The following is a 26,929-nucleotide window of genomic DNA, read 5'->3' as shown; positions in this document are numbered from 1 at the left end:
TCACTGCTTACACATGGGCTTGGAAGTGAGTTTAGAAGACAAACTGCTCATTTGTGTCATGCATCAAATGCCTCTGGGGCAATTAGAAAGCAACATATCAACAAACACAAAATCAAAGTATAAATCCAGCAGCCAAGTGCTAACAAGGAAGATCTCCAAAGAAGCCTCCGCAAAATGAGATGTGAGAAAGTTGGTGTCATATAAGTCTAGCGGGCACCAAGGAGAGAAAGACCACAATGGAGAAATATGGACATGACTGCAAGTGACTACGAGGTTACATGAGGACAGAAGATTCCTTTAGAGAGCCTTTCAGTAAAACCTGAGATTCTCTTCTACCTGAATTGACCAGTTGCTGTTCCATCACCCCACAGCCAAGAACTTCTAGCCATTCTCCATGAAAGTTGATCTCCATCTCAAAGGAAGGATGAGTAAAAGGAAAGTAGCAGTCCACCCATCGTATCTCCAACCCTGCAGAGGTGCCAAAGAAAAAAGAAATAGCGTTAGCAGGCAGTCTACCCTTTCCTCTGATCAAATCTGCCCTTCAGCAAATGACACCAATTACTACATTCTGAGTAAAATAAATAGCAAACAAACTAATTCGCAACATATTTGGGCGAGACAATAAATCTTATAACTTGTGAAAAACTGGCATGTCTTTCCAGATATGAAAAGGACCCTATAAAACCAAATCTGTCAATTTCTGGCAACCACCTGGCAAATGAAAAAAATTAAGTCCAGATCAGGAAAAAGAGATAATTCTCTTAGTTTCTAGAAATGAAAATGACACTATTTCAGAATTTTTAAAACAACTATATTTTTGCTAGATTATCATCCACACATGCACACCCACTGATATGAGAAAAATTATGAGATATCCTATACTTACTTACAAGGGCCAAAGGATGGGAGTAGGGGCAGAGATAAGAGAAGTTAATCAGTTAACAGTTGCAGGTGAAACCAAAAAAAGACTGTTCCACTTGCCTAAATGTATGCTAAAGCCTTGACTTAAATCCCACCATGGCCAACCAGCAGGGCTCCTGGACCCCGGCACTGTTAGTATAAACTTTCTGGACTCTCAGTGCCAACCACCCCCATCAAGAAGCAATGGTTACTTCTCCCTATAGACTGCCCTACTCTCCCGAAGTTTCCCCTTGGCATAACCCACCCCTATTATCTATAAACAATGCAAGATAAATGTAAATGGCACATGCATTCCTCCCCCAGATGTTCATTATAAAAAAATGTTCATGGTTCCAGTCCACGGGACCTATTTCCAACTGCCACCTGGCCCTTTCTCTGATAGTTTCAGGAAATTATTCCAGGATCTAATCCTTTCTCTGGCTAGCAACTGCAATGGTATTATTATTAGCAATAATTTTATTATTTAATAAAAGAACAAACTAATGCATTCAAAACAGTGAAAGCCTGCAAAGATCAGAGGTCACTTAAATGCTGAAAAACCAGTGAGAGATCACCTTGCCACAGCTCCATGTCCACGTTCCAGAACACAGAGAGTGGGCAGTTACAAATCATTTGTGTTCCTTGCCCAGAGTGGCAGCATCTTTCTTTTTCAGGCAACACTAAGGCCATGGTAAAGGATCTGGATTTCAAAGGTAAAATACCCCCATATGAATATAAAATATCATTATGTTCTCACTCCAGATTATTTTGTGGAAATCAGAAGGTAAAGTGAATAAAAATAATAACAAAATTGCTTCTATCTATTCAACATGTATTATGTCTCTACCATCCCATTTCACAGATAGAGGGGAAAATTAGAGAGGTCAAGTCTCTTGCCCAAAGTCACACAAATAGCAGATGACTGTCTAAGTCCAGGTCTACTTCCAAAACCCCAACCTTAACAATTAAAAAGTAATGCTCTATACCTATGAATCAAAAATCAGATGGGAGTAGAATTATGAAACATAGGTCTTTCCTATGCCCCCAATTCCAAAGGTAGATTCTATTCTCTTTGTTTTAGTTGCATTTATTTTCCCAGCTACCTGCTGCCTATGGAAAATGTTTTAGTTTGGAATGGTAAAATATTCCCCTTTATTATATGTGCAGCATAATAGACAAAAATTAAATTGGACATGTAGAAAATACACAATTTGACAAATGTTGATAAACATATACACCCATAAAACTGTCACCATAATCAGGATAACACCCATAACCGTCACCCTCAAAAGTTTTCCTTGTGCCCCTTGGAAATTCTCCCCACCCAGCCACAGACCACACATATTCTCCAGGCCTCCCAAACCCCCAAGCAACCATGGATCTCTTCTGTTGCTATAGCCAAGCTGGCATTCCCCAGAATCTTATTAAAAAGGGAATCATAGAGAATGCAATGGTCTTTTGTCAACCTTCTTTCACTCAGTATATTTTAAGATTCATCCATGTTGTTGCACATAGCAATGTTTCATTCCTTGGGGTTGCTGAGTACATTTCGCCAATACGTTTTTCAACTGGGAAAAAAAAAATGACCCAGTTGCTGACCACTGAGGCAAATCCACAAGTTACCCAGGCAGTTCAGACTTTTCTACTTGAAGTTCATATGTGAAGAGCAGTTGTTTATTTGCAGCTGTATTTGAGAAGAAGGTATTTGTACACCTGTGCACCTGCCCTTCTTTGGGACCAACAGTCCCCTATCAATATTTTCATAAAAAGCACCAGAGACAATCCTGCTATCAAACAGAAATGTGTGAAGCCTTGGGACATAAAACCGAGGGCAGAAGGACCAGCAGACAAAATAATTTTAAACATTCTCTTCTGTAACTCCTGGCAAGCATCAAATCATTTTATGAAAAGAGTTCAGAAAAACAAATTCTGTCTATGTAGCTTTTTATACTGGTTTGACTTTTACCAAAAACAGCAACAGCACAAAGGAATAACATCATGAGTTCATCATCATATCATCAAATATCTAAGGGCTCAGAATATAGTAAGTGACTTCTGCACAGTTAATTTTCCTGTATCAATTTTTAAAAATTATTTCAAACAAGTTAAATAGAGTTTAGTTTATATAACTTTACAACACACACTAGTAACATCTTAGGTTCCCCCAAGTAGGAAAGAAAAATTTTCAAGACATTAGTAGGCACTCAAAATAGTCATGTGTTGAAGCTGGGTACAGTGGCTGGGGAGGCTCAGTCAGGACACTCATACGTTCAAAGCAAAGAAACTCGGTGAGATCTTGTCTTAGAGTAAGAAATAAAAAGGGTTGGGGATGTGGCTCAATAGTTAAGCACCTCTGGGTTCAATTCCTGGTACCAAAAAAAAAAAAAAACCCAATAACAACAACAACAACAACAACGTGTTGAGTAAAGTCATTCCATGATCAGTCTTTCTAAGTGCTAAATACCTATTGAATACAGTCTCATGGGCAGCCAGGTCTCCACAAAGACAAGACCCCATTTATAACTGCACTGGTGCTGACGGTGATAGAGCAGCACAAGGATGGAACTGGAAAGTGACGTGAGGTCTCTTCCCCTCTCCAGAAACTTTCTTCTCTTAATATCTTTAACCGAGGGCATTTGCTTTATTGCTTCTATCGTTAGGAAAAAAATTATAGTTTGGGATCGAAAATGTCTGTAATGTTGAACAAATTCTAATGATAAAATGTCCCTATGCTGCACCGAGCCTTGCACTTCTGGTTTAAGAACTTAGCTGCCACAGCCTCAGTTTCCTTCTGCTCATCCCACAGGTGTCTCTTTGTAGCAATGATAATAATGGCTCCACGGTGAACACTACTCACAGCAAAGCATGAGAAGGCAGGGAAGCTAGCCAAGTCTTTCAGGATCAAGGAAGAATATAAATATTAATGATAATATGGAAGGGAATCCATTGATCATAATATAAAAATTAAAAAGGAAAACACAGATCGGCCAAAGCTGTGTCTAATGAGACTGGGTGGTTCCGAATTGATCTTACCCCCTCAGATCCTTTGTTAAGTTTCTTTTAAAGTCCACATGCCCCAACAAAGAATGCCAAATTCAGACACTATTCATTTCCTCTTTAAGAACGTCTTCATTTTTATTTTCTTTATATACACAGGCAAAAGCCAAATCTGCCAAACACCATTTTTGAGCAGTCTATGGCTCTACTTCAAACACAAACAGTAATTATTTGAAAGAAAATTATATCAGTTCATGTGTAATTTTGGAAAAAAATACCATATTCTTTTATGTATTCTATTTAAATTTCCATAATACTGACACATTAATAGAGGTCATTTTTAAAAAATCACTATGGTACAATCAATTATTGAATACTTTGATATTAGTCCCAAAATATACTTTCCTTTTGTCTTTTGCCCCAGGATCTCAAAATCACTATCTTAATATATCTGCTTAAAATGGCATCTTGACATGCTTTTGGTAATAAAATATATAATCCTAAGTAAATAGCTCAGAATTATGACTTATTTCACACATCAAGTATCAGGAATCAGTAGAGTATCCATTAAAAAACTATGTATTAAAAAAAAACTGTATTTTGTGTTACACATTAACAGAGGAGAAATTTTAGTAAGCATGTCTTTATCATAAGAATCCATTATGCATGCAGCAAATCTCTTATTGGAGTTACAGAGGAAAATTAAAAACATGTATTATATATCTAGTGGAAAATAATGTCAAGGTATTTTCTTTTTACTTATTTTTGGGGGAGGGGAGACACAATAAATTAGTAAATCACATTTACAAATGAGCTTTCTAAAATGGCTTCAGTATTCTGTGAGATTACAGCAACTGTCAAAAAAAATTTTTTTTTCAGCCTAGACTCAAGTGGAAGAAAGTCCAAATCTGAATTCAAGTCTCAGATTTCTACTACTTTTCCTATGAAATTATGAGGGCCCCAGTTGCCTCACCCCCACACTGTCTATAATGACAGCTATTTCACTTAGTGGTTTCAAGAAAAGACCCTCCAGGAACGTAGGTTTAACTGGGAGGCAGAGACCTAAGTGCCAACCACTTTCTCTTCTAAATGGAGATGCTGAGTTTGTTCAAGGATGAGGGGGCCCCAAAGTCTAAAAGCAATCCCTCAAGTAGGACCTGTGAAGTGGTAAGTGGAATTTCCTTCATGACAGTGATGTGCACCCACAGAAGATGTGTAGCAAGAATTGTTTCTTTTTCAACTCTGGCAGGACACCACTTGCCCTGCCAGGAGGGACAAGGGCCTGGGGAAGGCTGCACTGCACCCTGCCCACTCTGTGCACCAGCTTCCCAACATCTGCACCCTGGGCAAGACCAACACGGCAAAGTCGGGGGTGGGGCGTGGTCGATTCTCATCCTCCTGTGGTTTACCCGACATACTATAATATTAGACATCATTTCATGCCACCTCCAACCTGCCTTCATAATAACTAAACACAATACTATATTCGAGTTCCCTGATTCAAAGCTAATTAAAGGGATTCTTGACCTGTTTCCTCAAACTCCTCATACAGATGGGACAACCATCAGAACCGCCTTCCACAGAAGTAAATATAAATCTTAACAGGTGAATGGTCCAAACTAGAGCATACACCAGTGATTTTCTACATCCTACCAAGGCTACCCTCCACTGAAGCAAATAATTTTTAAAATTGACTACACAAATATGCAATTAATCATTGCTGTTTGGCATTAATTTTTCAATAGGTCTTCCCTTAGTTGGTACCAGAGGGAGAGTAGAATGCAGCAATATGAAACCAGGATTGCTCCTCCCACTTTCTGAACAAGATACAGTTTGTATACAAGAAAGGAAAGGAAGGTGGGGAGAAAAAAGAAGGAAGGTACCCTCTGGCTAGAAAGAAGTCTTGAAAAACTGGCACCATCAATCTAAGCAGGGTCATTACCCAGCCGACACTGTCAAAGGCACTTGACAATTCTAGCTCTTCTGCATCTGTTTAGGACCATTAGCCTTTTAAAATGAATATGTGCTATTTACTTTCTGATTTCATTTGTTTTCTAATTTATCAATGTTGCTCTAGTCTTAAGAGATTTTTCTTACAAAAAATGTGAATAGGTAGTAAGTTCACAGGATTCAAAGTGAAAACTCTCTGACAAAATACCTCTCACTATATAATAGGTCATCTGTGAGAAGTCTCATTTGTATCCCTGTTCTTCTCTCCCCACTCTCCTGAATGTTTGCAGTAAACTTACAAGGTTTTCTTTTTATCACAATATGTAAGCACACATAAATATCTATTCCTATTTTCTTCTTATATGAAAAGCAGAATACTACACACATAATTGCACACCATGCTTTTTCACTGAATGAAATGTCTGGAGGCCTCTCCATGCAAACACAGAACACTTCTTTTTTCTTTTTCTGACTCCTGCAAAGTGTTCCACCACGTGCCTCCCCCACACTTATAGACGTCCCTGATGGATAAAGACTTGGAGCATATCCAATTCTTTGGTATTGAAAGCAATGCTGCAACAAAATACCCTGCTGGGTCAAAGAGAAAATGCTCTTATAATTGTAGTAAGTAGTGCTAAATTGTCCATTCTAGGTGCTAGATCACATCCTGCATTAACATTAGCTCAATACTTTCCACAGAGGCCAAAGTATATAATTAGTGAAAGAGTCATACTAGAGCTCAGGTCCCAGATGAAAACCCAGGGCTCTACTGATAAAAGACCACCAGCTTGGCCCCTTAGACAGCTGTCACTTAGCTAATGTAACAGTTGAGGGCCCTGGACAACATTCTCAGGTTCCTGCTGCCTTCCTTGTCCCTTGCTGTCTGTCTGCATCTCTTATCTTTCCCTTCACGAAGGAATCAGTATCTTCTGGACCTGGCAACCATGTGACTGGTAGCTAGGAGGAAGAGGAGGCACATTTAAGGCCTGAAGCATCCATGTGGGAATATGAATGTTGATTCCATTTCCAAAGCCCACCTCACAAGCAGCATGAAGTCATTCATGGTTTACACTTCATCCCCATCTGGGGCCTTACAAACATGGCAATGACAACACTATGACTCTTCAGTGTGCCACATATATCCTACATGTCCACACAGCCATGTACCCTGGAGTCCAGTGCTGCACTCTGCTAAATGGAGTAAAATCAGTCCCACTACAAAGCTAACAGTAAACACCACCTTCTTCCTGTCACAGAGGGTAATAAAATCCTCTGGTGTGGGACCTCCCAAGCACACACTAGAAGATGTTAGTACTCTTTCTGCCACAATGACTCCCTCTGCTAAGACATGTACAAAGAAATAGGGAAAAATAAAAAGCTAGCAATTTCCCCACCACTGGAGATGGTGGAACTGATCCCACAGCTGTAAGTTTCTTACTTGGTAGAAAGACCAGTGTGTTAAAGAGTCTCAAGTTATTCATTGCTCTGGGACCCAGCTCTATAGGAATCCTCCCGATTAGGGCTTGGATCTTAAGATGTTGGTATCATTTCTGGAAATGAAGTATAACACAGTTTAACAGGCCCCCTCATTCTAAAATCTGGGTATGGGGTTGGAGGCACTAGGACAAGTGACAGACCCTGCTCCTTAACAGGCAGCAGAGGAAAGAGTCCAACAGCACCACACTCAGGTTGAGCCAGAGCACAGACCTTTTGGGCCCCAACCCTCCTCCCCAATGCAGGTCCTAAGGAAATTATATTCCAAGCAGACTACACAGAGAGGCCTTACAGACTCACACCACAGCCTGCAGAAGCTGGTCACAGAGATTTGGATGGGTGGGACATGATGGGTGCAAAAAGCTGTCACAGAACTAGGATCAAATCCCAATGCTACCCACTTTTACTCAATTGATCTTGGACAAATTAATGTCTCACTGGCTCAATTTCATTTAACTAATAATAATACTTGTCTCACAGAGCTTTTGTGACAAGTCAGCAAGGAAAAGTATGCAAAGAATATAATACAGTGCCCAGTATGTAATAAATACTCAGTTGACTTTTAAGTTAAATGACATAGAAATTAGAATGATCTTAAAAAGCAAAAATCTCACCCTTTTATAAAATATGAAAAAAACCAAACATCTCACATTTGAGTTTCATTTACATGTACTAGGTACCGTGTTAAGTATTTCAGAAGCCTTCTCTCACCAGCCACTTGATATAAGGCTGGCGTACTCAATGCACCATGATCATTGTTCCCACTTTACAGATGAAGGAAGTGTGGCTCAGACTGCTTATGTATCTAATCTAAATTCCAAGTCAAGTCAGTATGCCAAGATCAGGGCCAGGTGTGTCTGACAGCAGAGACCACGCTGCCCTCCACGGGCAGAGAGAATGAAATGACAGTGTCGTGGCTCCCATGCAAAGTGCTCTCAGAAGACCAAGAGGGCACAGCCAGGTTCCTTGTTCAACACACATCAGTAACAGAGGGGAAAAGAAAAAACAAGCTGTAGTAAAGCTCAAAGATAAAAGAAATCTCCACGGGTCAGAAACAGAACATAAATACAGTACAATGAGAAAATAAAACAGGGTCACTGGACTCTGGGCCACGACCAAAGGAGGAGCCAGGAGCCTGCCAGCCGCAGGGAAACCTACTGCTTGCTGGATTAGGGCCTGAAGGAGGCTGAAAGCTCAAGGCCAGAGGCTGGGATGGGATAAACTCCAAGCTGGTGCAAGATGGATGATACAATATGTCATCCAAGTGCATCCTGGGGCTGCAGCTCTAAAAAGCGGAAGGCTTAGGGAGTCAAGCCATTTGCACTGGATCAGCTATATCTCCTGCATCAGTGCTGGTGGGTACACCCAATAAAGCCTCGTGAAGCTATCTATAAAATAGCATAATATTGGCATAAAGCCGACACACATTCTCTTGGATACTTTAAATCATCTCTACATTACTTACAATACTTAACAGGATATAAACACTACCTCAACACTTGTTAGACTGTATTGTTGAGGGAATAGTAACAAGAAGAAAAAGTCTGTAAGTTTTCAGAAAGGACATGTTGTTTTAAATATTTTTGATTCAAGGCTGATTGAATTTGCAGATGTAGAACCAATTAATTTAGAAAGCCAAAAGATATGAAATGATGCCAGTCAAGACATAGGACACCAGGTCACCAAGGACACTTGACACTGAGGGAAGAGAACTAACATCTCTATAGGAAGAAAGGAGAAAACCGAAGAACCCAGCTGTCTCCCAAAGTTGAAGAGGAAGAGCTGGGTGTCTGGACAAATCAGGATGACTGGAGTGCAACAGAGAGAATAAAGAAAGAAGGACAATACACAGAGAGCTCTGGAGAGCTGCAGTCACAGAACCCCTCAGTATTCAAGGGGTGAATATGCCTGAGTGTGCAGGAAACCACCTGTGGTCAGGAAACCAGCCACAAGAAAGGAAGGAAGAGTGTTGTGCTCACAGAGGACCAGGAATAGTACTGGTCCCAAAAGCCAGATGGAAAACATCATAATTTAGAAGTTATCAACTACAGGACTAAGAAAGGTATTGCCCCTTTACTACTGTTCCTCACTAAATGCTATATTGGTCCTGCCTGAGAAGGCTTTAAAAAAGACATAAAAAGATCAAAATCCTTGTAAATAATCCCAGAACAAAGTTCCTAGATGTTATTAGGAAAACAAAACAAATCCAAATGCATCACAAGGTAAAATTTACAATGCTAGTATCCTATGAATAATTAACAGACATGCAAAAAAGAAAAGAAATATTAAATAGAGGAAAATAGCAGTTTACCAAGAAATGACAGACAACACACTGAGGAAAGATTTTAAAAAAATACATATTATAATGATACTCAATATGTTCAGAAAGCTAAAAGAATGGTAGGTATAGATGGGGACAATACAGAAGTTTCTAACTGAAGCACATGAATGAGATAAAAGCACAGCACTAGATTAGCAGCAAATAAGACAATGCAGAAAAATACTGCAACAGAAACTATCAAAATGATCAGAAGTTAAAAACTGAATGAAAAATGAACAGAGCATGGGAGAATAAAAAGGAAAAGTTTCAAGTGGCTAAATACATATGTAATCGGAATCCCCAAACAAGGGGAGTTTTAGAACGTATCTGATTCTCTCTCTAACTCATTCCTAAGGGGAAGCCCTGTTTTCACTGGGCACCTCTACTGGCATAATGCAAAATACTATACATCCCCATTTCATAAAGATCCAAGTCTCAGGCTTGACAGTGAGCATAGGCAACTCGGCACTGCTTGAGTGCAATGACTGCTTTGCTACATCACTGTCCAGGAGCACTAGAGAAAAAGATAACCCTCTTCAAATCAGGTGGCACCAGTCAGCCAAGACAGCCCATGTAAAAATTATTAAAGTGATAATCTGACAAGTGTTTTAGCTTTAGGAGCAAAGTAGAGCTAACATTTCTAAACTTAAATGTTAGTCCCAACCACTCTCATTCATTTACATTAGCAAGAGTTTATAAACAGAAAAAACACAAAATGCTTTGAAACACATAAGAGCCTCATTACCATGACCACAGGACCTCCCTCCTGAGCGGGACATCATTCACACAGCAAGGGCCTAGAATGTTTTGGTTGAGTGACCCCAGATCTAGGTCCCTATGAAGGTTGGGTTGACCAGAAGGTTACTGGGGTTGGGGGTGGAATCAACATCAATGGAAGGAAGGTGGTGGTATCTGGTTGAGCAAAGGGAGAAATCAATCACCACAAAGCCAACAAAGCCGTATGCTTGCCAGAGGTCTGCAGTACACCACCCATCAGAACTGGCCCTTGAAAGACCTTCAGACTCCTGCCACCTTGGGTCTTTGGATGTGGGCAGTCCTGGAATGGGCACACCCTAGGGCAAGGAGACTCTCAGCAACTGAAGCTGTCTCGCCAAAGAGCTGACAGAAATTCCCAGCATTCCCATCAGCAGAAATTCCTTAGAAGGGGTGATGGGGGATGCATCTCAATGGCCACCATGGACTTTTTTGCTTTTAAATAGGTAAAGACACAGTGCCCCCATAGCAACATATCTAATCAGCAGCATAGTACCACAATCCATCCCTCCTTTAGACGAGTTCATATAAATTGGACTACGAGGTCAATGCATTAAAAAGGGAAACTCCAATGTTTAGTAGAGATTGTACCAAAAAAGGGCTGTAAACCCTAAAGTACAGACAGAGAAATTAAAATGTTAAGAATCCTAAATCCCCATCACAGTTGCTCTGAAAAAAATGATTGCCAAACATGGTACAAAATGAAAACAATTGAGAAATATGAAAAACAACAATGAATTACACAATCATAAAGACAGTCTAAAGGGTTCTTTTATTTCCTTCTAATTCTAAAATGATAACCTCTCTTATAATTGCCTTAGGATGCTGGTACAATGGAAATGTTAGTAGAAAATAATAAACCACATTTGGAGAGAGGAAAAAAACCCTGAAACTAAAGCAGCTGTAATAACAACAAATTGCCACAAGGAAATAGTGTGTTCTAATTTTTAATTTTGCTTTCTCAAGAACAAAGGAATCCAATAATATAATAAAAGGTGAAAAGCCTAGAACATAAAACAAATATAAAGAGTTGATGAATATTTCCAAAGCAGTCCCCATTGATTAACTAACTACAGAAAGAGTGAAGTTGAAGTTTTCAAGCAATCCTTGTTATCCAAAATGTAATTCGATATGATGCAGCTAACAGAGGCTTTACCACAAGCAAAGCAGAAGAAAAGAGGAAAGAAAGGAGCAGAAGGCAGTTCCTAGAGAGAGGCCTGATTCTCACTAGTTTGTTTCAACATCATGGTTTTCATAGGCCTCACAGTCTCAGAAATACTACTCAGATTGTTTTCTATCTTTCATAAATGCTGACCTCAACAATGGGCTCTGTAATGAGACTACATGGGTTAAAACTGCCCAGGGCACTTACCGGGTGGATGATCCTCACATGGTACTTTTAAATTCTCTGTGTCAGTTTCCCTTACCTGAGAAATGGGGATTACAATACCTACATCACAAACGAAGATCAAAATAAAAAATTCCTGGGCTGGGGATATAGCTCAGCTGGTAGAGTGTTTGCCTTATAAGCACAAAGTCCTGGGTTCAATCCCCAACACAACAACAACAACAACAAAAAGTCCTTGTAAAAGTGCTCAGCACAGGGTTTAAAATTGCTATTATCTCTATTGTTGCTATTATCATCATTATTATTGCTATAATTGATCTAAATGACATTCAGATTCATGGGGCCAAAGACATTCTTCAAAAGCTTGCAAAATACATATATAGACAGACAGACACACACACACATGAAAAGAAGCAACAACAAAAGTCCCATAATTAAGTGGTGCCTCTGAAATCCCTAAAATAGGAACAAATCATGTTTCTTTAGAGGTCAAGAGAAACAGCCAAGAATCTTGAGGGGGTTGTTACTATTCAGGGTGAACACTAAGAAAACACACAGCACTATTTGCTTTCTGAGACACAGACCATCATCCTCTTGTAGTTCATAAACTGGGTCTGGGTTCATGTCACCTTCCCACCCTGCTCAGCATGAACCAGGAGAAGCAGCACAGCAGACGTGACAAGCCTAGCAAGCCAGGGACAGGCTCTTCCGACCAGGGCTCCCAGCGTACACACAGCAAAGATGCAGCAGAGTGAGGTAAAGCTGAGTGGGTGACGTGCCTCTCAGCATTTTCAGGGCATTTGGTTATTGTGTGAATGGAGGTAAAAAACTGCTCATGGCTGCAAGGAAACAAAAACCTACAAGGCTTTCTGCACAGACAGACTTTAGTACACATGAACACCACATGTCTTCCAAGCAGGTGGATTTTTACTTAAATTTCATTCCACGATTCTGCTAATTCATCTTACAAACAGAAAGTAAATGTGAAGATTTATAAAAATAGTAACATTGATCTGTAATGAAATCTGATACTGAAAAGTGTGGGTCAACATTTTTAAAACAATAAGGCAACTATATGCCTGAAAAAGAGAAGCTACTACTTCACTGCTATTTCAAAAGGTAAAATTCCTAAATCTTAGCCATGAGCCTGCCCACCATGTCAAGACAGGCATCACAGGCAGAAAAATCATGTATTGCAGAAATGTTTCTTTATGAGGAAATCCACTACCTGGAAATTGTTCACCTCAGTGCACAGTTTTTAAAGCTATACAAATCCAAATGTTAAAAATAATAACACAAGAGTGCAGGATCACATTTGGAGAAATGTATATCCTCAATCTACACAGGGTGTAGCACAGTGTTTCTTTTCAATATTTGCTGATCCTCAGTGAGGATGTTAAAGCCAACCTCCACAGCACAACAGCTGGGCCACAGGGCTTTCCATTCCATGAGAAGCAGTGGAGATAAAGCAACCACAACTATCACTCTCTGCTTGTACTCCTCCTTCCTCATAGTTCTCTCCTTTCATTGCCTTAATTTTCCTTCCCTTTTCTCATTTTTACATATCTTCAAATTCATTTAAAATCCATAACTTAGAAGGCACTTTTCACATGTTCCTCTCATCTTATTCTCATGTGAAACAAGTATTGTCTCAATTTTTAAGTCAGAGAACCGAGGGCTAAAGCACTGAATGACCTGTTCACTAGTCCAGCATCGGTGGACACAGGGATAAGACTTGCTGTCGGTCATCTTCCTTTCCTTCTCCTGTTTTCCTTCCTTAATGTCATTCAGTTTTATGTGTGTTTTCAAGGACTAGCATTTGTATTACACTTTCTTTCTGTCTTCCCCCACCTCGCCTTGTTTAATGGCCAGTCCTTTCACTGACTAATTCTTACTTATCCTTTAAGTGTCAGCTGGGCTGTCTGTCACTCCTGTCCTCCTGGAGTGCACGCTGTGCCCCAGAAGAGGCCTCTCTACCCTGTGCCCACACAACGCTTAATATTTCTGAGCAAAGGATTTAAGATCTGTGGCTCCTGGAAGACAGGGATCATGTCTAGCTTATTCCATACCGTGATGCCTGCAGCCCTGTGGATATCCAGTTTCTAAATGTCACAAACCCCAAATCATATGACTTCAGAAAAGTGTATGAATGCATAAATAAAGAGGTTTCTAAAAAGACTCTTTCCATAGTTTGACAAGGGAAAAACTGAGATAAGCCTGACTCTGTATAGCTACCTGAGATAGAACACTATCTCCCTAAAGTAGTAGAATCCCCCCACCCCATCCTGCCTCTAAAATGGAGTGAACACCACAATCCATCTCTACATTTCAGTGTTAGATGATATTACTATTAAAAATATAACAATTCCTTTCTTTTGTCATGAAAGTAAAAGGAAGTTGGCTATAACAGGATTTTCACATCAGCAATCTCTATCTGAAACCCGTTTCACTACTGCATTATATGACTTTAATATGAAATATTTCAAGTCTAGAGGCAAGAGTAGAAAATAGCAACCATCCACACACCCATTATTCAGTTTATCAAATCACAACATTTTGTCATATTTAACTTCATATCTTTTTTAAATATAAAACATTATGAACATACTTGAAGCTTGGTTTCTACCCCCTCCCTAATACATTCTCCACCTCCTAGAAAAGATATTATCCTGAAATTGATATGTTCTTTATAAAATCATATGTACATAAAGAATTTATAGATTATTTAGTGGTTTCTTAAATATTATATGAATTATGCAATTGACAATAGTCATAATGATGATTAAAGTGAGAGTCCAGATGACAACAATATTGGTCCACCCACAGGAAATTCGCTGTTAATATTTTGTTGTTGACAGTAGTAATCAGCACAATCAGTTGACAGTAAAACTTTCCACTGGGCTCAGTCACATGAGTAAAGTCTGATCTAATAATAATATATTAATAACACTAATCAGCCTGTATACTCTCTCTCCACTGATTACACTGATCCTAACCCATTCTTCTTATGAAAAGTTGTAAACATTTTTCTTCTCTAGCTAATTCCACTTCCATATCCTCCTAATTTCAAATGGGATGAACCAAGAAAACCATGGGTTATACTGCGCTACAACCTAAACCATTATGCTACGATTTAATCAAAAGATTAAATGCGCCCTTTATGACTTGGAAGATGGTAATTATTGGACATTTAAGCCTAACACAAAGATATCTGAGTACCTACCATCTCCAAAAAGATGTGCCACAAGCCTGGTAAGAGTCTGCTTAAGGTCAAACTCTACGAGCTTCAAGGCCTCCATGGTGTGCGTCTCTTGCTTATGAGCAGAACGAGAACTTTGTTCAAAGAGCTTCAGGCAGTCTCCATCCTTTATATCAGCAAATAACTGTAAACCAAGAGGAAAAAGATAAATACATGAAATAGTAACCTGGCCAGTCTAAAATAATACAGAAATTCTGCTTAAAATAATTAATCTGTAATAATATGCCATAAGAACAATATCTCATACTCAATAAACATACTGAAATTAGCACCCACTTAAAAGCAACTTTTAGTAAAGCTCTATGCTTCATTGTGCAGAGTCTCTAGAGAATTAAAAGACACTGTTTTGATCTTTGCTGATATCTGTTTTACATTTCTGTGAAGTTATATTCATTTCCTAACAAGAGACAGTAGCCTAGTGGGAACACCATGAATCAGGCTTTTAGACTAAAAAATAATATCCCAACTATCCCACAATGTCCTTAGTAAGTATGACCTAAGACTAGGTAAGAAAGTATTGTCTAGGAATCAAACTTGTCCCTGAAGGCAGGAAGTATGCTGGAATTTGCTTCTCTTTCATTTCTAAAGCCCAGGACAGGAACTGACACATATTTCTGCCACTTATGATCCATGTAAACCCAGGCAAGAAACCTGGTAGATAAGCCTCAGGTAATGATCTTTAAAATGACACTCAATTAACAAATTTTATGATAAATAAAATAATATATGAAAATACAGAGTACTTGGCACCGTGCAATCACTAAATAAATTTTCCTCCTCATCATCATCATTAATCACAGGTATTAATAGTCAAAAGTTGCTGAGCCAATAAAATAAAGTGTTCTCACATGTGGCAACAAAGTAGATCTTTACCTGAGCTAGGAGGTTAGATCAAAAAGAGAATTGTGTATATGAATCTATCATTCTTCCCACCACCAGATGTCCCATGAAATCAAAAATAACAAATGTTTTATTTAAAGACTTAATCAGTTGACATTTCTAATGATGTTGAGTTGAATAATTACAAGCAATTCTCCTGATAAATGCTGCTAAAAGATTGGTAAGAGCATCAAAAAAGTAACAAACTAGGAACTACTAAACAACACTCTATAAGAAAGCATGAAACCAGGAAAAAAAAAAAAAGCCTAGCACAAAGCCACTGGGAATATCTTGCCTACCCAACATATCAACTAAAAAACTGAACGTTCATTGTGACAACTTACAATGACATGTGAGAAAAAAGTGAAACCCAGCATCTGACCAAGTCAGCGTGCCTGAAACAAACAGCCCTAAAGGAATCATCCTCATGATAAGATGAACACAAACCAGTCCTTACGTACACCTACAGTCAGGTGTCACATTTCCTGGGCAAAAGAGAGTGGCTCAGGCAGTGAAAATGGACTAAGGCAAACCCAAACTGATAGTTCCTCTAAATTCCCAGCAAAATTATGTAAAATTAAAAAAAAAAAAAACTTTTCAAAAAAAGATCCTACTATCACAAGCCTCAGAAACAATGGCAAATGCCAAAGTCTGTAGAGAAACAAAAGAACAAATAAAACAAATACCAAGTCCTCAGCATAACTTGAAAAAAAAGATCCATGAACATGAAAATAAGTGCACAAAAAGGCAGCACAGGGAGGGAGCAAAGACATTCCCCCTCCACTAGGAGCCTGTGAGGAAAACAAGTGCAAGCTGAGGAAAACTGAAGGAAAGAAAGAGGAAGGCAAAGAGGGGTGGTAAAGCTGATCTAAAATCACCAGTCGCTACAGGAAGTCACCCTCGAGTGTGAATCCCAAAAAAGTGTCCTAGTAGACTTGTACAGGAGTATGGAAAAATAATTAAGAGTCTGTTCAATTCAAAGCAACTATTTTCATAGGCATGACTGCAAAGGAAGACAAAGGGGTATGAGATAGTAGAAGACAACCTTTGCAACTGGGTAGGTAGGTCTAAGGGTGCAAAAGAAAAAGAAATGCAGGGCTGCAAAAGATAGAAAACACGTAAACAACTTAGAAGATTTATAAAACCATCCCCAGCCCTCCCCAAAACACACTCAAAAAACTTCACAAGAATCTGTGCTTTGCTACACTAACAGAAGAGGGCACCAGAGAACTAAGCAATATTCTACACAACCAAAAATCAGCAAAAAAGAACATTAGAAAAAAAATCAGGAAAACTGCACAGATTTCTCCAAATTCAGAAAGCTGATTCAAACAGCTCAACTGATGAAAATCCACTCTCTTACCCACAAAAAAGAAAACCAAGAAGCAGAAGCAAAACGTAAAGTAATATTTGAAAATTAAATTGAATAAGCTCAAGAAGCATGTAGCAACTTAAAACAGTTGCTTCAGTTCAAACTCAAAAATTAAGAAGAAATATGGATGAAAAAAAGAAACGCAATGAGAATCAATCAGACTCAGGAATAAAACAGAAGAAATAAAATCTCAAAACTGAAGTCCAAATTTATAAAATACACAAGAGACTATGGGTAATAAAGGCACTGAAGAAAAGCAGGAAATCAACTGAAGACGCAATGCAAATTTTAAATGAACAGCAGGCAGAGAAGTAGCAGAAATGGATGAGAGGCAAAGAAGGAACAGCATTTACATAACTGGAGTATCCAGAGAGAAAAGTCAAATGATGGAATGCAGTTGATGGGTACTAAAGAAAATGAGAACTTGAGAAAATAAACCAGGAGAAGTGAACAGTAAAAGTATTAGACTACAACAATAAGAGGAGAAAGTCCTCATGGCCTCTAGGAAAAAAGAAATAAATAAACAAATATTCAAATAATCCAGTGGACAAATGGGCTAAGGAAATGAATAGACACTTCACAGAAGAAGATCTACAAGCAATCAACAAACATATGGAAAAATGTTCAACATCTCTAGTAATAAGAGAAATGCAAATCAAAACCACCCTAAGATTCCATCTCACCCCAATTAGAATGGCGATTATCAAGAATACGAGCAACAACAGGTGTTGGCGAGGATGTGGGGAGAAAGGTACACTCATGCATTGTTGGTGGGGCTGCAAATTAGTGCAGCCACTTTGGAAAGCAGTGTGGAGATTCCTTAGAAAACTTGGAATGGACCCTCCATTTGACCCAGCTATCCCACTCCTTGGCCTATACCCAAAGGACTTAAAATCAGCATACTACAGAGATACAGCCACATCAATGTTCATAGCTGCTCAATTCACAATAGCCAGACTGTGGACCAACCTAGATGCCCTTCAATTGATAAGTGGATAAAGAAACTGTAGTATATATATACAATGGAATATTACTCAGCCATAAAGAATGATAAAATTATGGCATTTGCAGGCAAATGTATGAAATTGGAGAATATCATGCTAGTGAGATAAGCCAATCTCAAAAAGCCAAAGGACGAATGATATAGCTAATAAGTGGGGGATGACACATAATGGGGGGGAGGGAAGGGTTAGTGTTAGGGTTAGAGTTAGGGTTAGGGAGGGGGGCAAGTATGGAGGAAGGAAGTACTGTATAGAGGGTAAAGAGGGGTGGGAGGGGTGGGGGGAAGGGAAAAAATAACAGAATGAATCAAACAACATTACTCTATGTAAATTTATGATTACACAAATGGTATGCCTTTACGCCATGTACAAACAGAGAAACAACATGTATCCCATTTGTTTACAATAATAAAAAAAATAAATAAACAAATAATTCAGACAGGCAAGGAAACTCTTCAAAAACAAAATACAAAACAAGGCAACAATAGAGCCACATTATCAAATAACATAATTTAAAAATATTTACAACAAGAATTTTATATTCATCAGTTGTCTTTTAAGGATGAAGTCTAGAGAAAAAACCTAAACCCATAAGAATATAGGGTATGCTACATTATTAGGGAGATCTTTCTGAAAAATTTACCAATGCAAGAACTTTAAATCAAAAATAAGTGGGAAATTTTTAGCAAAAAGAAAGACAGAAACTGATGGAGAGTATATTAATACAATAAAATAGCAGATTCGACTACAACAAAGCTGGAGATTAAATTAGACAACTAATAATTGTTATATATTATATCACCCCACAAAGTAAAAATAATGTAATTAAAAATCAGAACATAGGATCTTTTCCATTCTTCTGTCTGTCCTCCTCACTTTTCTCTATCCTGCTGGCTTTCCACTCTCTCTAGCGTGCGCCCTTTCTTTTCCTTTCTGTTTTCCTCTCATTTTCTCTCTTACCCTGCAGGGAGACACTCTGTTTGCTTAATAAACTCCCTTATGTGATTAAAAAAAAAAATCAGAACATAGAATACAATCATTGATTATTACATAGATAATAGTTAGACAAGATCTTTAAAACACACTAGATAATAAAAAGTTAAGAAAACTACTGGGCACGGTGGCATATCCCAGTAATCCCAGTGGCTTGGGAGGCTGAGACAGGAGGATGGCAAGTTCAAAGCCAGCCTTAGCAATGGTGAGGTGCTAAGCAACTCAGTGAGACCCTGTCTCTAAATAAAATACAAAAGAGAGCTGGGGATGTGGCTCAGTGGTCCAGTGCCCCTGAGTTCAATCCCCACTATCAAAATAAAGAAATAAAGAAATAAGTAATCTTTATGAATAGCAACAAAAAGTTTAATCCAAGAGCAAAATAGCCTACTCTTACAGGAAAAATACAACCAATATAAAATACAATGCATAGCCACAAGATATTGTGACAAGTTGAGATCAAACACAGCAATCATATCAATAAATGTGAATGAACTTAATTCAGAATAACTTTCAAAGGGAAAAACACACATTAAATTTGGACACAAAGCATGACCCACCTAATGCTATATTCAAGAAATATACCTAAAACAATGTTAAATACAAAGGAATGGACAGAGCAAAACAGGAAAATAAAAACAATTTAAGAGAAAAAAACCTGGCAATCCTCATATCAAACTAGAATTTAAGAAAAAAAATTAAACAGGCAACATATACCACAAATAGATACTATTCTTGATATAAGGGACTTTTAAAAGCTGAGAAAAGAACCCAAACCTCCATTTTCTTTTTTTTTTTAATGTGGTGCAGATTGAAAACAGTGCCTCACATGTGGTAGGCAAGTGCTCTACCACTGAGCCATAAGCCCAGTCCAAACCTCAATTTTAAACATGAGAAAAATACATGAAGAATTAATGAAAACGACCCTTAAATATACCAAAAAAAAAATTTAAACTTAGTGAAAAGTAAATTAAACACCAACATACTATTCCTAACCTATCACACTGGCACAAATTCAAAAGCTAGACAACATATACTTTGGAGGAAACTTGAGAAAACATGCACTTTTTATACAAGGTTAATGGGAATGGAAATTGAAAGAACTCTTTGGGAGGTGAAATTGGCAATAGCCTACAAAAATACCCTTAATGTTCATCTCCTGACCCACTCCTGTTTCCAGTTATTTATCCCAAAAGTATATCTTCAACAGTAATGCACTTTTCCAAGGTTTACATAGTATTTTTTTGAAACTGCAAAATATTAGAAATAAATAAAAGTCTTACATTAGAGAGGTGGTGAATAAACTATGAGTTACCTATATAATAGAGCACTAGGGGTAGGCATAATAAAGAAGAGCTCTCTGAACTAGCATTAAAGGATTTCCAAGATAAACTAGGAAGTGAAGAAAGCAAAGTGCAAAATAGCATATTATACGCCACCTTTTGTGTAGGGAATATGGGAAAATAATAAAATCCATTTTGGTATTTTCATTTGTGCAAAAGAAAAGAAAAAAGAAACTGAAGCATAAACCAAAAGTTAAAGAAATGAATTATCTGAAAGAAAATGGGTGGAAACAAGTGAAAAATGGGCAAATGGGAATGGAGTAAAAAGAACAGGGCAGGAGTACTGACAATCTTTGCATAAACGTTTTTGTACACTTTTTAGAATCACGTTACTCTAGTCACTCAAAACACCAAAAAATCAAATCCATCCAGAGGTGGTTGGAACCTAGAATGAAATACAAAGGATAACAAGGTACAGAATGTTATTCTAAATCAATGACAAAGTCACATTGAAGACAGCAAAGAATTTAATTTGAAACATGGTATTTTAATGAGTTTTTTACAGTTAAAATAAAAAGAGAAAATACTGCATAAAAATAGTAATTATTTTTCCCACAGAGATACATGCTAACAGTTCTGAAATTACCTGAGATGGATACTATATAGCTGATCAAATCAGCAAATAAATCTTGGGTTAGAAACAGGTTTCTTGCCTTTTGTTTTATTTGTGGAACTGTGGGTTAAACCCAGAGGTGTTTTATCGCTGATGAAAATCCCAAGTCCTTTATTTTTTATTTTCAGATAGGGTCCCACTAAGTAGAAAGGCTGACCTCAAAATTTGCTATCCTCTTGCCTCAGTCTCCCAAGTTAATAAGTTTGCTGGGCCACTAAATCCAGCAAAGAACCAGGTTTCTCCCTGTCATTGTCAAAGGCAATGGGGGACTGCCAGATCAAGTCATTTGGTGCTGGCATAGAACTGGAGGTACTCACATAAATTCATATTTTTAACACATGTGTACAGATAAATAGGTCAATACAGAAATGGAAACAGATGTATAATGATTCCCGAACTCTGTCCATTGATGGGACCTTGAAGTAATGACATTCCCTATAGCAATAAGTTTGGTTTCTAAATATCATTCTTTCATAAAAGGAGAATTCCTTTGAGAAATAACTAATTCTATGACTGAAACAAGGGAAAGTAAAAGATAAATTTGGATATCTAATTGAGCCAAAAAACACAACATGTCAGAAGGCACAGGAATCAGGTGAAGGAGCTTCCACTGGCCAAATCTGGATCCAACATATATGTTTAGCAATGGATTATAATCCATATAAATAAATATCCACAGAGCCATACTGATACAGATAACTGAATAAATATGTGGTAGTGAAGATAAAAGTCATCCTTTTAGTAATATTCTAATTTAGTTTAGAGGATAAACCATTGGGCAAACACCACAGTAATTTCACACAATAAATATCAGCGGGGTTGGGGTTGTGGCTCAATGGTACAGTGTTACACTAGCATGCATGAGGCCCTGGGTTCAATCCTCAGCACTATGTAAAAATAAAATAAAGGCATTGTGTATATCTATAACTAAAACAAAATATTAAAAATAAATAAATAAGTAAATATCAATGGATTCTAAAGTTAGTGGAGCAAAATATGATAAGAAATAGGATATTCACATAGCCTCAAAGCAGATTCCCACAAGAAACTTAATATTTACAAAGGAAAAAGTAACTTTGTGGCACTAAAACATAATAAACGCTGTGTTTGATTATCAAGGAACTCAACAAAACCAAAAATGGCATGTTATCAACACCATGTTGCCTCATGAAATAACACACTAACAAGGGCACAGTGTTCATTTCCATGATACTTTTGCCAAAAAAGTATAACCTAAATCTGACCATGATAAAACATTGGAAAATTTCAAATTAAGAAGCATCCCACAAAATATCTGGCCAGCATTCTCTAAAAGTTTTAAAGTTGTCGTGGGCAAAGAGAGACTAGAAACTGTCCTGGTTTACTAAAGGAATTAGTCATGACAATTAAATCTAGTGCATGATTTTGGATTGAATTCTGATCTAAAAAAAAACAAACATTTTTTAAAATTTCAGCCAACACATTTTTTTTTCAATTTGACATTTTAGTTATTCCTCAAATATGCATTTTTAATAAATGCTAATTTTTATAGCAGTTTTGGGTTCACAGCAAAATTGAGAGGAAGGGACAGAGATATCTACATACCCACTGCCCCTCCACGTGTGCAGCTTCCCCTATCAACTACATCCTCCAACAGAGTGGCACATTTGATACAATTAATGTCCCTACACAGACACATTAAAATCAAGTCCATAATTTACATTAAGGTTCACTCTTGGAGCTGTACATTCTGCAGGATTTGACAGATGTGTAGTGACATGTACCTGCCATCATAATGTCATAGAGTAGTTTCACTGCCCTACAAATCTTCTGTGCTCTGCCTAATCAAACCTCTCTCCTTCATAACCCCTGCCAACCACTGATCTTTGTCCTATCTCCACAGTTTTGCCATCTCCAGTGTGTCATATAGTGAAACCAAGAGCGTACAGCCTTTTCCAGTTGGCCTCTTTCACTTGGCAATCCACACTTAAGTTTCGTCCATGTCTTTTCATGGCTTCATAGCTCATGTGTACTCGTTTTTGAATAAAATATTTTTACTGTTTTTACACTTTTGAGACTTCATCCTTTGAACATTTCACACAGTTATTTTATACTCTATGGCCAGGAATTTCAATAGCTGAAGCAACTCAGTGTCGTTTCTGCTGAAATTCACACAGGGTAGTCCATTGCCTCATGTCTGATCATCTTTGATTGGTTGATATTTATCACTGGGAACCGCCAGCGTCCAGGCTGAGGGTGCGTTCCTTCAAAGACTGTGTGTAGCAGAGCCCAGACAGCATCAGGATCAACTTGCTCTCTTCCAAAGTATAAGATGAGTCACGGTTTGACTTCCCCATCTTGACACTGCCCCAAAACCTGGTGTCCCAGTTGCCCTGCTGATGAGGGCAGGTGCCTGCAGAAGCTCACATGAAATGTGAGCTTCCTGCTCTAGGCACTAGATTCAGTTCACTTCCTCCTTTTCTTGAGGAATTCTCTCATTTTCTTTAAGCCTAAGAAGAGTTAACAAAATTATTTTGTTTGGTTGTGTCTCTCTCCCCAGGCAGCATACCTAGTCTGCCTAAGGAGCAGAAGTTTTTGGAATTTGAGTTTATAAGCTCCTTTCAGAATCCATCAGGGGATGAAATCCTTTATACTTTTACATCTTGTGGGGTTTTAGGGTGTGTGTGTGTGTGTGTGTGTATACAGTGTTGGGGATTGGACTCAGAACTCTCACATGATACACCTGGATCTTAATTAAACAATGCTATTCTCTGCTTGATTATGCAAAATTCTAAACGGGCTGTGGCTCATTGGCTGTGGACTAATGGTACAGCACTTGCCTAGCATATGTGTAGCACTGGGTTCAATCCTCAGCACCATATAAAAAAATAAATAAAGTTATAAAAAAATTAAACAAATTCTAAAATTGACACTAAAAATATTTTGAACAATTTTAGCATTGCTGGAATTAATGTGTCTTGAGGAAAGTAACTGAAAGTTAATAGTATCTTTAAAAATTCTACTTTTTTAAAAGAATTCTCAATCTTTCTTTTAAATATAATATACATGTAATATTTAAATTCACAGGAAAGAGCCTATATAAATCTGGTTTTCATAAAAATTCTTTTTAATAGCAATAAGTAGTAACTATGTAACAGATTAAATTAGCAAGTGATACCAATTTTTCTTAGAACATGATACATGTAAAATAACTTTTACATGTAATGAATGGTATTAGATCATAGCATTAACATTAAAATGAAGATTTAAAACAAAACAATAACATTAGAAGATTTTATCATCTCTAGTGATTAAATTACTCATAATTTTTCTTTTCTTGCTGTATTTATACACTACCCCAATAAGCAACATTATATCTAAAGTTATAGAAAACAATATTGTTTGAAGGACAAAAAGGAGAACAGGAAGGATCCAAATGGCTGCATCTCCCAAAACAAAAGAAATACAGCTGGGTGCAGTGGCACATGCCTGTAATCCCAGAGGCTCAGGAGGCTGAGACAGGAAGATCATGAATTCAAAGTCAGTCTCAGCAACAGCGAGGCACGAAGAAACTCAGTGAGACCCTGTCTCTAAAAAATATACAAAATAAGGCTGGAGATATAGCTCAGTGGTCCAGTGTCCCTGCGTTCAATCCCCGGTACAAAAAAAAAAGAAAATACATTGGTCAACTTAGAGTTGTGACAGCACATTATGTTTTGATTTTTTTTTTTTTTTTTTTTTTTTTTTTTTTTTTTTTTTGAGGGCAAGGGCAAGGTGGGGGGACTACCAGGGATTCAACCCAGAGCACTTAACCAGTGAGTCACATCCCCAGGCCTTTTTTAGACATTTTTATTTAGAGATAGAGTCTCACTGAGTTGCTTAGGGCCTCATTAAGTTGTTGAGGCTAACTTTGAACTCAAGATCCTCCTGCCTCAGCCTCCAGAGCCATGAGGATTATAGGCATGCACCACAGCGCCTGGCTATGTTTTGAAATTCTTAAAGACAGAGTTCCTTCCTCCTGGAATGGGAAGCACTTCCAGCACATGCTAATGAGTGGGAAATAAGGATAGGTGAACTGATAGGATTAAATGCAGGAGAACATTTCCTTAGTAGTGGTACAAAGAAGAACAAGGTGCTCTTGGTCAAAATGTGGTTCCAGGTGGAAAGTGTCATCCCTAACAAAGTTCAAGGTCATAATGGCCCGAGTCCTACAGCATCCTTTGTAATGAAGGAAACATCAAAGTCCTATTACATGATATAGCTTGATGATGAAAAAGAATCATCTCATCATTATAAATTAAAAGTTCAGGGCTGGGGTTGTAGCTCAGTGGTAGAGCACTTGCCTAGTACGAATGAGGCACTGGGTTTGATTCTCAGCACCCCATAAATGAACAAAGGCATTGTGTCCATCTACAACTAAAATAAAAATTAAAAAAAGTTCAATCAGAAAAAAAATGTTAAAGATCAGCAATTAGAAAGAGGGAATAGAACAGGGACTTGCAAAAATAATCCTGGTTTTACCAACACAACACATAACGAGGAAGCCAGCAGAGTAACAACCCCACTATATTTCAGAAAATGCAGATCATCCTATTTAAAACTATGGAATATACTCCTTATACCACTCCAAATGTCAAAAGGAATATCATGTGAAAAGTTAATACACACAGAGAAATCCTTCTACATGGCTGTAATGTAAGGGGCACTGAGTGTTAAAAAATAAAAGCTGCCACTTATTAACAACATGAATATTTCAAAGTGACACTGGGTAGTGAAAATAAACTGCCCTTACTCCATGTAACATACTCAAAGCACAAGAAAAACAACAGATTTCCCATCAGATGCCAGCCAATTAGACTCTTCCTAATTGGACACTCAGAATTTAACATCCTGTGAAAACAATGACCACTGCAATCTCTGTGTGTATACATACATATATGCACAGATATGTAAATTACTAAATCACGATCATGCTTCTGTGTTCTGCTGCTTCCCTGGCACCAATGTCATTACATGTAGGCATACAGAAAAGCTCAAATCTCTCAAAATTTCCACTCAAGTCAAGGAAAAATACTTGATCACTTAAAAAGTCAGAGCCTTAGTAGACCCCAGTGGCAAAATATTGTAATAGCTCAGAAGGCTGAGGCAGGAGGCTCGGGAGTTCAAAGCCAGCCTCAGAAATTTAGTAAGGTGGTAAGCAACAGAGCAAGACCCTGTCTCTAAATAAAAAATTCAAAAGGGGGTCGGGAATGTGGCTCTGTGGTTCAGCATCCGTGGGTTCAACCCCTAGTACCAAAAAAAAAAAAAGAAAACCCTTGAGTCAGAGCCTTAAGCTGCACTCCAACTAGTTGATTCCTCCAAAATTGAGGGCCACAACACTTTCAGTCTAAAAGCACAATACTGGAGGAAGCCTCATTCATTCTGCCTCTTCCTAAATCAACACAGAAGGGCTGGGAGTTGTAACTCAGAGCATAGAGCATATGTAAGGCCTTAAGTTCAATGCCCGATACAAAAAAAATTAAATCGACACAGAAGCCAGGAGAAGACAAGTGACACCAAGGCATTTCTCAGTCCATACACTGGGAAAACTGCTATCATACCTTGGTCATCCAAGGTGCCTTTCTCCAAGGTGACAGGTTTGCCTCATAATATCAATTATACCTCTAATTAATAATAAAGCTTACTAGTAATTTAAAAGTACTTGCTTCCC

At 38.0% G+C, this 26,929-nt stretch overlaps 1 protein-coding gene across 2 annotated transcripts in view; it reads right to left on the bottom strand.

Annotated features, from left to right (window-relative positions):
• Positions 1-26,929, bottom strand: part of FARS2 (phenylalanyl-tRNA synthetase 2, mitochondrial) — a 391,223-nt gene that overhangs the window by 338,309 nt on the left and 25,985 nt on the right. For both annotated transcript variants that reach the window (XM_079146397.1, XM_079146398.1), the window contains exons 2-3: positions 15,007-15,166; positions 337-468 (exon numbers count right to left, since the gene is read on the bottom strand). In XM_079146397.1, the coding sequence (XP_079002523.1) occupies positions 337-468; positions 15,007-15,166 (292 nt within the window). The remainder of the gene's footprint in view (positions 1-336; positions 469-15,006; positions 15,167-26,929) is intronic.

This window comes from Sciurus vulgaris (genome assembly GCF_902686455.1).
Source record: "Sciurus vulgaris genome assembly, chromosome: 7".
NCBI classification, from domain to species: Eukaryota; Metazoa; Chordata; class Mammalia; order Rodentia; family Sciuridae; genus Sciurus; species Sciurus vulgaris.
The sequence above is the reverse complement of the archived record's forward strand: the minus strand, read 5'-3'. Positions and strand labels throughout refer to the sequence as shown.